Source organism: Cottoperca gobio, chromosome 21, assembly GCF_900634415.1.
Source record: "Cottoperca gobio chromosome 21, fCotGob3.1, whole genome shotgun sequence".
In the NCBI taxonomy this organism is placed as follows: domain Eukaryota; kingdom Metazoa; phylum Chordata; class Actinopteri; order Perciformes; family Bovichtidae; genus Cottoperca; species Cottoperca gobio.
The window spans coordinates 7,309,345-7,320,927 of NC_041375.1; the positions used below are offsets into that span (position 1 = coordinate 7,309,345).

Below are 11,583 nucleotides of genomic sequence, written 5' to 3' on the forward strand. Positions count from 1 at the left end.
CAACCAATCGGGTAGTTCTGTTCTAAAAATAGCTCCATTAAGTTTTATAGTCGAGAATTAGGTTTTGATTAGTATGATCAGTTTTTCCTTCATTTAATTTTAAGCCTCTAATCTCTTGAGGGGAGCAGTTGTTGTTCCTGCATGTGCGAGGACTGCCCCAAGTCTTTGCTGCCAACACCATCAAGTTCAATTCACAACTGGCATCCTGTCACCTCTCCAGTCTTTGAGTCCATATGATTGAACGCCGGGGAATATAAAGTAGGCAATTTTGCAAATGAGGACTGGCCCAAATGTGGTCGTTTTTATACAATTACACACTCAGCAAGTAACAACTATTCACACTGCAGTCAGGCCCATCCTGTCTGTTCCCGTCCACTCCCATTGGCTAAGTATCAAACTGCCCATTGATATGACAGCAAGACATATGTCAGGTGTCACCCTCAGAGGAGCACTTGTCGTTAGTGGACTCTGATGCCACTCGATAGGCGAGTCCTTCGAGCACCCTAATCGCTCCTCAATATCATTGAGTCCAAACCCCATCCCTCATCTGAAACACATAATATCTGATTCAGCTTCTCTCTCTCGTGCTGTTTATTTATTCTCATTTCATCAAATGAGAATAATAATTATCAAATATTTGCTTTTGTATTTTAAATGTTCTTATTATTTAGTTAATTACTTCCCTCAAGCACAACCTTCTTTTGTAATACACCTCACTCTTCAGAAGCACGTCATTTGCAAAGCTATAATTTAAATCATGAAATATCTATTGAAAAATGTAACGTACGGAACTCCTAAAGGTGGATACCAAGCCGTAGCTGTAAGCAGCATCTGCTGCGTGTTCATTGGACAGAGACACTGTGTCTTCAGTGGTTCTTAAGTGTTCCAGTCTGCAAGGCCAAGCAGCAGCCATTATCATCAAGTCAACTTCACAACAACTGTCTTTTCTGTTGGGCCGCTGGTGTGTGGGAGGGTTTTACATGGAGACCATCCAAAAATGTGTGTGTGTGCAACAAGGTACACGCATCAAGAAATGTGAGCAACATTGAGCTCTGTTCTGTCGGTTCATAAAACAACAGTTTGTCTAGTCAAATGAGGATGTGATCACAATCTGACGTCCTTTGCTTCTCCGAGAGTTAGGCAGAGAGAGGAGAGAGAGAGAGACTCATAAAATGCTCAAACATGCCTGAGACTGCCCTCTGATGTCACAGAGAGCGAGGAGAGAGAGAGCAAGAGAGAGCGAGAGTGAGAGAGAGAGAGAGAGAGAGAGAGAGAGAGAGTGGGAGGGGACCAGAGGAACAGAGGGAGGGAGAGTGGCAGCCGGAGGGCAGAGCAAAAAACGCCAGGGAGAGAAACACAGAGAAGCGGTGGAGTGAGAGACGGAGAGTGTGAAAGACAGGAGAGGGAGAGAAATCTGTTCTCACTGAGAAAAAACCAGGTTGGTCCGCTGTATTTTCGCGCTACAGTGGACTTTACAGCTCTGTTCAGAGTCACACTTTTGGCTACAAACACACACTTTTCTCTCTCTCTCTCTCTCTCTCTCTTGCTCTCTCTCTTTCTCTCTCTTAGAATACTGTACACTACACACACACACACACACACACACAAACGCTCAACAACCGGACAGCACGGCACAACTGATTGGTAAGAGCTCTTGGTGTTGTGCATGGATTTTGTTGGATGTGTGGGTGTTGACAAGTTAGTTTTATGGGTTTGTAACTATTGTGTGTGTTTTGGTGTGTAAACGATGAGTTTATATAGTGCCAATTAATTGTACATTTCTCACTGTTGTATTATGTTTAGATGGTGTGTATCCCTAGCTTGTGTGTTTATGTAAACTCATTTAGCCTATAGATATGTCACAGGGTAGTTGCTCACTTGAGGAGAGAGTGTATGTCCGTGGTGTTCATATGGCTGTGTGGGGCGTGTAGCTTTGAGTAGTGGCAGTGTTTATTGAATGGTAGTGATGTATGGAGACTCTTGCTCAGCACCACTCAGTGCTGCCTTTAACTGAATGGAGCAGATGGCTGCGTCTGTTCCTCCCCACAGCCTTTTGTGTACATCCATGTGTTTCCTGTTTATGCCTCCCGCGTGTGAGCGGGAAGGTGCATGAAAGTTTTTAAACACAACAAAGGATTTTGTTGTGTTTTTTCACTGTTGATTGCTCAGCTCTTGAAGAAATGCAAATAACTGAATTGAAGTGTTCCGTTCTTCCAAAAAAAAGCACGTAAAACTGCTGTATCCTGATCAAAAATGTAGTTTTCTTCTCATTTCTGTGTTAGATTACATTTAGAGTTTAGATAAGAGTAATAAGAGTTTTGTTTGTAGTTTGGTTGGTGGCCAGAGTGCATGCAGTGTGGCCATGTGGCTCCCACGTCTCGCTGTCTTTAATGTGTTTACTGTATGTGTGTTAAAATCACAGAGCAGTGTTAGAGCTAGCAGATAGGCTAGTAATGTCAGCTTACTGGGTGTTGTTTATCTCTTTAAATGACTTGAGTAGTTGCTTTCCATTGCTTTAACCCAGTGCAGTCCGTTCATGGACACTGACTAGCTGTCCTCAGAGGAAGAAGAAAAGAGAGATGAGAAAACAAAGAGGTGGTGACAAAAAAGTACAACCCACTACCCCCACTCCAGGGACATGTGATGACATATTTTAACAAGTGCACACACCCTCCCAGACTTGACAGTAAACCATTGGAGATGAATGCACATGCAGACCATGTGTTTAATTAGTTGCCTTTACCATCGTTGGTCATTCCTCCATCTCTAGCCCCAACCCCTCCTCCCCTGTCCAACCAACCGCTGGCCATAACCCTACCAGTCGCCATGGTGTTTGCCTGCCTCTTCTGCAGGATAACACTATGTCAGCGATTTACCATTCATTCTTATCGGCAAGCGTTACAACTGCTGTATGTATTTTCGTGCATAGCTTTGTTTTTATCACACACACTGTGTTGCCTGCTTTTGAATTTTAAATGAGGGTGTGCACTCAGTTCCTCATAACCTGCCACTAAACATGCATGGGGTTTGTCTGAGTGCATAGATGCCCGGTTGGGGAGAGCAGCTTCCTTCGGGAATCCTGGTCTATAAATAACTCCTCTGTGTGATCCATGATCTTAGGCCTGATCGCGGGAGAGGGGGGTGTAAGGAGGGGGCATCATAATGCCTGCGGTGGGGAAACCTCACAACTAACTCGATGGGGTTTCAATCACAAAGTAAAACACCAATTTCCCCGTCTTGAAATCATCAAGTTTGATCGGACACTTCCTGCCAGCTCAGTCTTTAATGTTCCTTCACAACTGCTTACACATTAGAACTATTGCAACACTTTGCTGACAGATGACAGGCTCTCTTGAATAGTAATCAGCTCGTGGAGGTCACCATACCAGAGGTTTAGGAGTTCGATGTAAAATTCCACGGCAAAAAACTAAAACAAACCAATAAATCCCATGTACTCCAACATACACTCCTTTATTACGGTTTGTATACTAGTTTTTGGTAGGAAGTTAAAACAGGTCATAATTCCCCCACTAATCTACTTTATATTCCTGTGAAAACATCTCCTTCAAACAACTGTATTTATTAGAGTTTCTTGGCAAAGATTAGGCACTAAAACTCTTAAAACTCTTCAAATGGCACTAAAACATACGAGCATCACTTTACACTTTGTTAAGAAACAACTATTTGTATTGCATCACTGAAGAGGCATACAATCATAAATCATAAGGTAAAATGGTAACATTGTGTGAGTCCTGTAGTTTTTATTTTCCACTTCTCTACCATGACAGCGAGGTATACAGCTTTCTTTCAGTTCACTCGTGTGAGGATATTCACAGTTATCCCGGGTATTTTATCATGACCTGCTATTAAGTCCTGCATGCTCCGCTCCCTAATTGAGACCTGTTCGGCCATGCCTGCAGCTGGAATGTTTGCATTTTCATGTCCAGTGCTGTCAGGGTGGAGTCAGCGTGTGCGTCCGCTTCTCCTCCCGTTGGCCTCGGCACCATTAACCTCATGCCGCATTCACACAGTGCCATCCTTGTAAGCTGGGCCGATTACGTCGCAGGTGCCTGCATCCCTGCTGGGTTCTGTATGTCGCCCTGTCTGCTGCCATTCACAAAGCTTTGTTTGCTGTAAACACGCCGCTGACGATGCGTTATTCAGAGAGCTGCTGTTGTTTCTGTCACACTGCAACAGTACTGTGATCCCGTATTGCCATGTCAGTCAGACGTGACCCAGATGTGTTTCCTAAGTGCTATCAACCTTTTGACAGAAACGGCCTTTAAATGATCCAGAGCAGAATTGTGTAACTCAACGTTATTTGGAAAAACAACAGTTTCATCCTTGTACAGTTTGCAAACAATAACATAACAAATCACTACAGGAGGTTTTGATAGATTTAGATTTTTGAAGAGTCTCTCCACAATTCTCCCACGAGTCTGAAACAACTCTACACAGTAATAATTGTTATCACCTTTATCACATAATGTTGTGCAAGTTTAACCAAAAAAGATGAAAACTATACATTTAACAGACTTTTACTCTGGGCACTGAAAATGACTTAGAATAAAACATGTGTGAAAGGTGCCCACAGGGTTGACACGCTAAATACAATCAATATTATCAAAGAGTTCATCAATTCCTCCTGTGTCACATCACAACCAGCAGACGGCTCTGGCTCTCAGTACAATGTTAATGTGTCAGCCAGTGTGGTTAGCTTCTGCGTAGCTTGTGGAGTGATTACACACCACGTCCCTCTTTCTCTCCAACTCCATCTCTCTGTGCCACCTGCACTTGTAGCCCCTCAGCTTCAGGGTAAGTGGTCTGTACTTTGTTTTTCAGTCCTTGCAGTTGACCATTAAGTGGCCAGCCATGTGAACAGAGTAACACGTACAATACAATAGGACATACAATGTGACACTATACAAAGTTTAACAAAAAGACACACACGTTGTGTAGACGCAGTTCCATTTTTGTAATGCGCAGGTGCAACTTTGTTGGGCTTGTTGTGCTTATTCAAAAAATTCAAGTCCAGTCAAGACGGCTTGCATCTGGTGAGTATAGTGTTGCAGCTTAGGTTGTTCATTCACATCGGTGACATACAGTAGTTTTGGTCACCAATTTTGGCACGAGGTTAAGGCCTCCTATCAGGGACACAAAGCAGCCTGGTCTCCCTAAAAAATGAGTTCCATACAAGGAAACTCCATGGTCGATTACGTTATGAAGGATACTTATTTTTCCCTGGATTACGTTTGTCTGATTTAATCACAACATGTTTTACAGAAGTCCTCGAAAGTCTGCATAGAGGAGGAGATCGGGGTGGATGGATGGGTCAGGACACCGGAGGTTTGTGTTGCAATGTGAAGCCAACAGTCAGCTTTGACCTATTTATCTTTACTCCGTGACTTAAATAACATAACAAACATACTTCATTTAAGCCAAAACCGATCTTTTTTTCTAAACATAACAAATCATCTCGTTGCCTTAATAAAAGCAAGTAGTTTATTTGTTTGCCGTTGGTTTGCAAACAACATGCAACCGAAAATTACCTTTCCCTCAAAAGGTAATTGAGAATGCACTTTTAGTTGTATGAGAACATCATTTTGTAGGAGAAAGCTTTGAACAGAGGCGCTCCACCTCCAACCTGTTTGTCTGCATGAATGTTTTGATACTTTCTTTTCGCTAGCTTCGTGAATTCGATGTCATGGATTACTAGATGGTGCATTGAGGGACTGTTTGGATTTTGTTGTTGAATGTAAAGAAAAGAAGCAGATCATGTCATTTTACATTTTGGGGGTTAGGAGCCCCCATTTGTCTGTGAAAAACAAACAGCCTTTGTTGAAGCCTGTGGCATGCTTACTAAATAAGACACTTGGGGAGCGTACATAAATAGCGTTGGGTCGAGAGCGAGTGTGAGTCTAACTCTAGGGGCCCGCCCTATGTCAGAAGAAATTGGGATGACATGGTCTTCCCGTCCGAAGCTCCGCCGGCAAATGTTTGTATAGGAAAATAAACAGTAGAAAAGCGCTATAAAAATCTAAATTATTATTATTATTATTATTAGTATTATTATTATTAATGTAGGTGTTTATAGGACGGAGAGGTAGTGTGCTGATTACCAGGGTTCAACAGGGAAGGCTGTTCGTTTGGATAACATTGGATGATGAGAAACATACTCCTCAGGAGCCAGAATGTGGATTGTAACATTGTAAAGCATTGTAAACATTGTGCCTCTCTCGTTCTGTTTGTTTGTTTATGTGGAAGTGACAAACAAAAACTTTTTTGAATCAGAGGTTCAGGAATCATTTTAACATCGCACATGTACACAAAGCTTCATCATCAACACATGCCTGACCTATACCCTTGAAAAAGATAAACCATGCTCAATAAATGGTGGATAAAAACAGCTGACATATTAACATCAACAGCATTCAGTGTATGGTAGGTAGCTGCAACTCGATTATGTGCATTATATTATTATTGTCCATTAATCTCTCGATTTACTGAATTAGTTTGGCCGATTGTGTTTTCCAAAGATCTCCTCAAGTGTCTTGTTTTGTCCACAATGCAAAGATATTCAGTTTACTGTCATGAAAGAGTAAATAAACCAGAAAATAATCACATTTAAGAAGCTGGACTAATTAATGTAATAGCTGATCAAACCCTCTCCCCTGGCTGAAGCCTGGCTTTTTCATCTTTTCAAACAAAAAGTAGTTTCTTCTAATGTCCAGCTTTCAAACAAGTCTTCACAAGTATATTGACACAATTACACACGCACACACATGCACACACACGCACACACACGCACACACGCACCAGTGAAGCACCAGCATGTCTGGCCCCGGCCACACCCTTTCTTCCCTCCCTGCTGCCTTCCCTTTGGGTGGTGTTGAGTTTCCTCCCGCACTCTCAAAACCTGCCCGGTACCAAAGATGTCATTGGCTATCTCAGCAAGTAACTGCAACTCCATCGCCACCTCATTGGTCACTGGGGATGCCAGGACAGCCATGATAGGTCAGAGATGCTCTCCACTGGATTTAGGGTATTGATAACTGGCTGAGGGGCTTGGCACGGTGCGAGATGGTTCTCTACGGAGCGGATATCGATCAGAAAAGACTGACAGGAGGTTTTGGTCTTGAGTTCACATATTAAGCACACATTTAGAATTAATTTGGTTGCATGTTTTTGAAGATGTTGTCATGTGGAACATTAAGGCTTTTCTGACTTGTCTTTTTTTTGTAACACAGCAACTAAAACTACAGATCTTGTTTACCTTTCTTTTAGCTGGTTTATCTTAATAATGCCTATAATACACTTTCCAACACCTACACATATAAGACTCATGCTGCAAACCATTGAATCAATAGCACTGGCAGTTTGAGACGGAAAGATTAAGTCGGCAACGAGAATTTAAAATAAATAAAGTTGACTCCAAACATGCAATATTCCTGTTACATATCAAGGCTTTAAAGTTGAATGTTTCTCTAATGTTGTGTTGTCGGGTTGTACTACTGTTTGTGTGTAAGCCGCTGTGTTGTTTGCTTGTTTTGGAGAAATAATCTGATTGCACTAATACTTTAGTTTTTGCATGTCAGCCATGTTGATGCAGGGATATTGCCTCTCCTGTGTTGGCTCTTAGCATCCATGTTTCAACAGTAATACAGGACTGTACTACTTTGCTGGATTATTCAGATAAAGCAGAATAAATGTTGAAGATTTAATATAACATCTGGGATGTAAATTAATATTTTTAGTTGTTTCGTGTGCTTCAGTGATCTAACGTTTTGACATGACAGTTGAAGGGCTCATACCTGTGACCTTTTAGTTTTAGGATGTTATGTGTGTGTCTTTGTGCAGTGTAGAGTGTGACAGATGCAGAGTGTGTTGGATTTTGGACATATTGTTGTCCTCTCAGATATGTGATGGCACTGGGAATCCATCTTCTTCAACATCACACACAACTTTTCTTTCTCTGTGAAACATACACGCGTAGCACAAACATACAGCACACTGTCAGCATTGCACTTAAAGTAAGCAAAAAGCTGTGACCGCTCACACATACACAGTCCAAGTGGAAACGCACGAACACGAATACACACAGTAAAGTCTATGCGTGTCAGCAAATCCCCGCTGCAAAACTCATGTTGCAGGGGGGATTGTTTTTGCTCTCTGCTGCCATGTTTCATCATTTTACCCGTGTGTGTGCGCTATTCTGTCAAATGTGCACAGGAAGAGAAGTGTGTGTACAGGATTTCTCTGAGATGCTGTTTGTATGTAAGCGTGTAATTTAACACATTACACTTTGGTCCCACAGCACTGACTGTCACTCGGATGACACAGTTTATGTTTTTAGTGTTTTTTGCTAATGCTCTTACCCAATGTGTACAACTCTAAAACAGGCTTAAGTCCCTAGTTTGCCAACAAACAGTATGAAGTGTAATGCAACAGTCAAGGCTGCAGTGACAGCTGATGGAACACATGTTCATGTGTCTTATTCGGATCAGGGAGAGGACAGGGTATTTTGGCCGCTATCAAAGGATAATAAACATTTTTGGACCTTTTGATTTAATTATATAATTTTACTATAAATAGATATTCTGAGAAGAAAATGACATGACTTTTCTTTAATAACTCCCATATGAGACAACTCAACACTGTAGTATGAATTCCATGTTCCGGCCACCCTCCGAGACAAATCTGCTTGATGTGGTCCAAATCTTCACGGCATCGTTGTGCAGACTTATTTGCTGCATGTTCTAAACAAACTCCATCTTTATGTGCTTGTTTGCTCCACTCTTACCTCTTCTCTCTCTTCTCCTCCAGTGGACGTGAGCACGGCAGCACTGCCCATGCAGGTGCCCCCCACCACCACAGCCATCCTTCCCATGGATCTGCGCGTAGTGGACCATCCTCACCTCCACCATCACCACCTCCACCTCCACCACCAGCAGCCCCCCTTCAGCCTGGTTCCCCAGCCCCACCCTACACCGCCCGTCTCCACAGCCTGTCCGGTGTCCTCGGAGCCAGGCCGCGGGCCAGTCATTAGTAAGTGGGCACGATCTCTGGTTGTCATGTCTAGTGGTCAAAAGTTGTCCGGCTCTTTATAGGTATAAAATGTACAATTCCGCATTAAGATTTCTAAAAACTGCTACACCTATGTTATATATGTTGTCCAGTTGTGAACTTACATTTTCCCAAATGTTTCAAACCTGGAGAAATCTGTCATTTTATTCCAGGTAACGGTCCCTTTTATTTGGTTGCCTGTAATGGCGACGTATCTCCTTTGAGCCTGCGTCAGTGTTGTGGTTGACTTTTTATCCAGTTTCACGCCACATTTTTACCATACGCTTGTTAGATCTTGGTCATTTCTAACTATATATTCTAGTCATAGGTCGTCTGGATCTTACGTTATCAGATAAAAGAGCTGAGCATACATGGTGTGACAGCCGAGCAACGTTGGAGAAACACTTATGTACTGCTGCATTCAGTGTTTTACTGGTTTTAGTCACTGGCTCCGTTTGATTTGGAGAGGAGGAGACCTCTGTGGATAATTCGGCTCTCTGTAAAAATCCTCCTGAACTATGAACACTGAAGCTGGTGAAGACGACAACTTCCGCTCTAATGTTTTTGAAAAATCGTCAACAGACCACCAGGAGCAGCAGCTGCAGCAGGAGCTGGTGACTCTCAAACACAAGCAGCAGCTCCAGAGGCAGCTTCTGATCGCTGAGTTCCAGAGGCAGCATGAACAGCTGTCGCGACAACATGAAGTCCAGCTGCAGGAACATATCAAGGTGAGTGGATGAGGAGGGAGTCCTTCCTTGGATACAGCTACTGTCGGACTGTACTCAGCAGAAATGTACTTCTTGAAGGACTGAAGGAAGCATGTGTACACTTAAGTGATGTAAGTGTTACCTGATCCGGTGGAAGTATTTTGCTGCTTAGTCCTCCCCATGGGAACCTTGGCCCCTTGTGTGTGAATTTTGTATGCCACTCACTTTTTAAAAAAGCTTCCCTTGGTGTTGCGACAACCACAAAGTCAGCCAATGAGGATCAATCAGGTATGAAAATACGTCTGATGTGTATTCTCCAGTCTCCCGGTTAGCATTCAGCACATTAGACTTGGCTTGGTGATGTCTTGTCCTTCACAGTAGCTAGCTTTCAAATCATGGATTCATTACAGTAGGCTGTGATCTTGCTTTAGAGTTTAGAGCCTATTATTCATAATGGCACCCTTAGCAAGTGCAAAAAACTCTCACGAATGCCAAGATGGTTGAAAATAGTCTTAATCCAATACTTGCATAGGTCAAGTCATAATTAAGAATGACCTTTTAGATGTGTTTCATTCACGTTTAAGCTTTAAATGATTATAAACTGAGCCCCCTGTTTGGATTTGTTTACTCGTTAATGTGGGGCACTTTGACTGTCTCTCTCTCTCAATTACTCTATGGACTTGTCAAAAGATATCATATTAAGTCACATCCTGCGTTACTCTTGTCATTTTTTGATTGTTTTTGATCAATTCCCCATCTCCTTGTCTTCCTTTAGCTTTCCTAGTCATTCATACCTCCTTTCCTGGGAGCGGGAGACAGATGATGATGGTTGGATCTATTCGGCTTCTGCTTGATACCATATGAACCCACCTTTAACCCCCTCCTTTTCTACTGTCTGAACCGTGGCTTGCGCAGCCAGTGGAACTCTATAAAACATATACACTTCAAACCATTTCGATAGAAGGAAATGATATGTGTGTGTATCGCTGTGTGTGACTGCATTTGAAAATGAATTCCCTTAGGGTTTTACTGCTACAGATTGGTTGTCTGTATTTGTAACGGTACTAAACGCTCTAGCTTCCTCCACAGCCTTCAGAAATACACTCAATCAGAGCTGAGTATTGCGGCAGTCATGTCTTTGGGTTACTGTTGGTGATGCCACCACGGGTGGTATACGGAACATCAAGATCAATGGGGATTGGTGATATCTTGTGGCCTTAGATGACTAATGTAGGGTCAAGTCATTACTCTGTTAACAGTGTGGTTTATGAGGAGGAAACTTATCATTTACTCCTGAGCTGCAATATCTCCAACCAGCTGACGTCGCACATTGTTGTTAGTACATGGGCAATGTATATCAGTGGCCGAGTCCTCTTAGAATCCGCGCCGCACATGCCAGCGCAAACGTGGGGTACGCGAACGTGAATGTGAAAACGAGACATTTTGTGGATTCACACTCTTGTTGACCAGGAACGAGGGATGATCCGCCAACATCAGCATTTGTCATTCCCAACCCACAAGCGGGTGGTTATGTTTGTCCCATGGTGGCGGCATGAAATGCTGATGCAGCCAGGATGTCACGATATGGTTGCAAGACCTGGAGCCTTTAGCCTGGTTAAATAAGCAGTGTCGCGCTAGCAGCAGGACACAGGACTGCATACACACACCCACACACACAACACATACACACACAAGACTGGCATATGCAAGACTGTATTGGGCTTGGATTAATGAGTTTTTTTTTTTATGCTGCTTTAGGTTGTGTGGGAGTTTTTGCGGTGAATTTTTTAAAAGCAGTTTTTTGACATGTAGA

General features: G+C 42.7%; 1 protein-coding gene across 1 annotated transcript in view; it reads left to right on the top strand.

Moving 5' to 3' along the window:
• LOC115026494 (histone deacetylase 4-like) overlaps nucleotides 1-10,554 on the top strand; it is a 66,353-nt gene extending 55,799 nt beyond the window's left edge. The window contains exons 3-5 of the mRNA XM_029459341.1: nucleotides 8,824-9,045; nucleotides 9,646-9,791; nucleotides 10,546-10,554. Coding sequence (XP_029315201.1) covers nucleotides 8,824-9,045; nucleotides 9,646-9,791; nucleotides 10,546-10,554 — 377 coding nt within the window. The remainder of the gene's footprint in view (nucleotides 1-8,823; nucleotides 9,046-9,645; nucleotides 9,792-10,545) is intronic.
• Nucleotides 10,555-11,583: the final 1,029 nt, after the last annotated feature.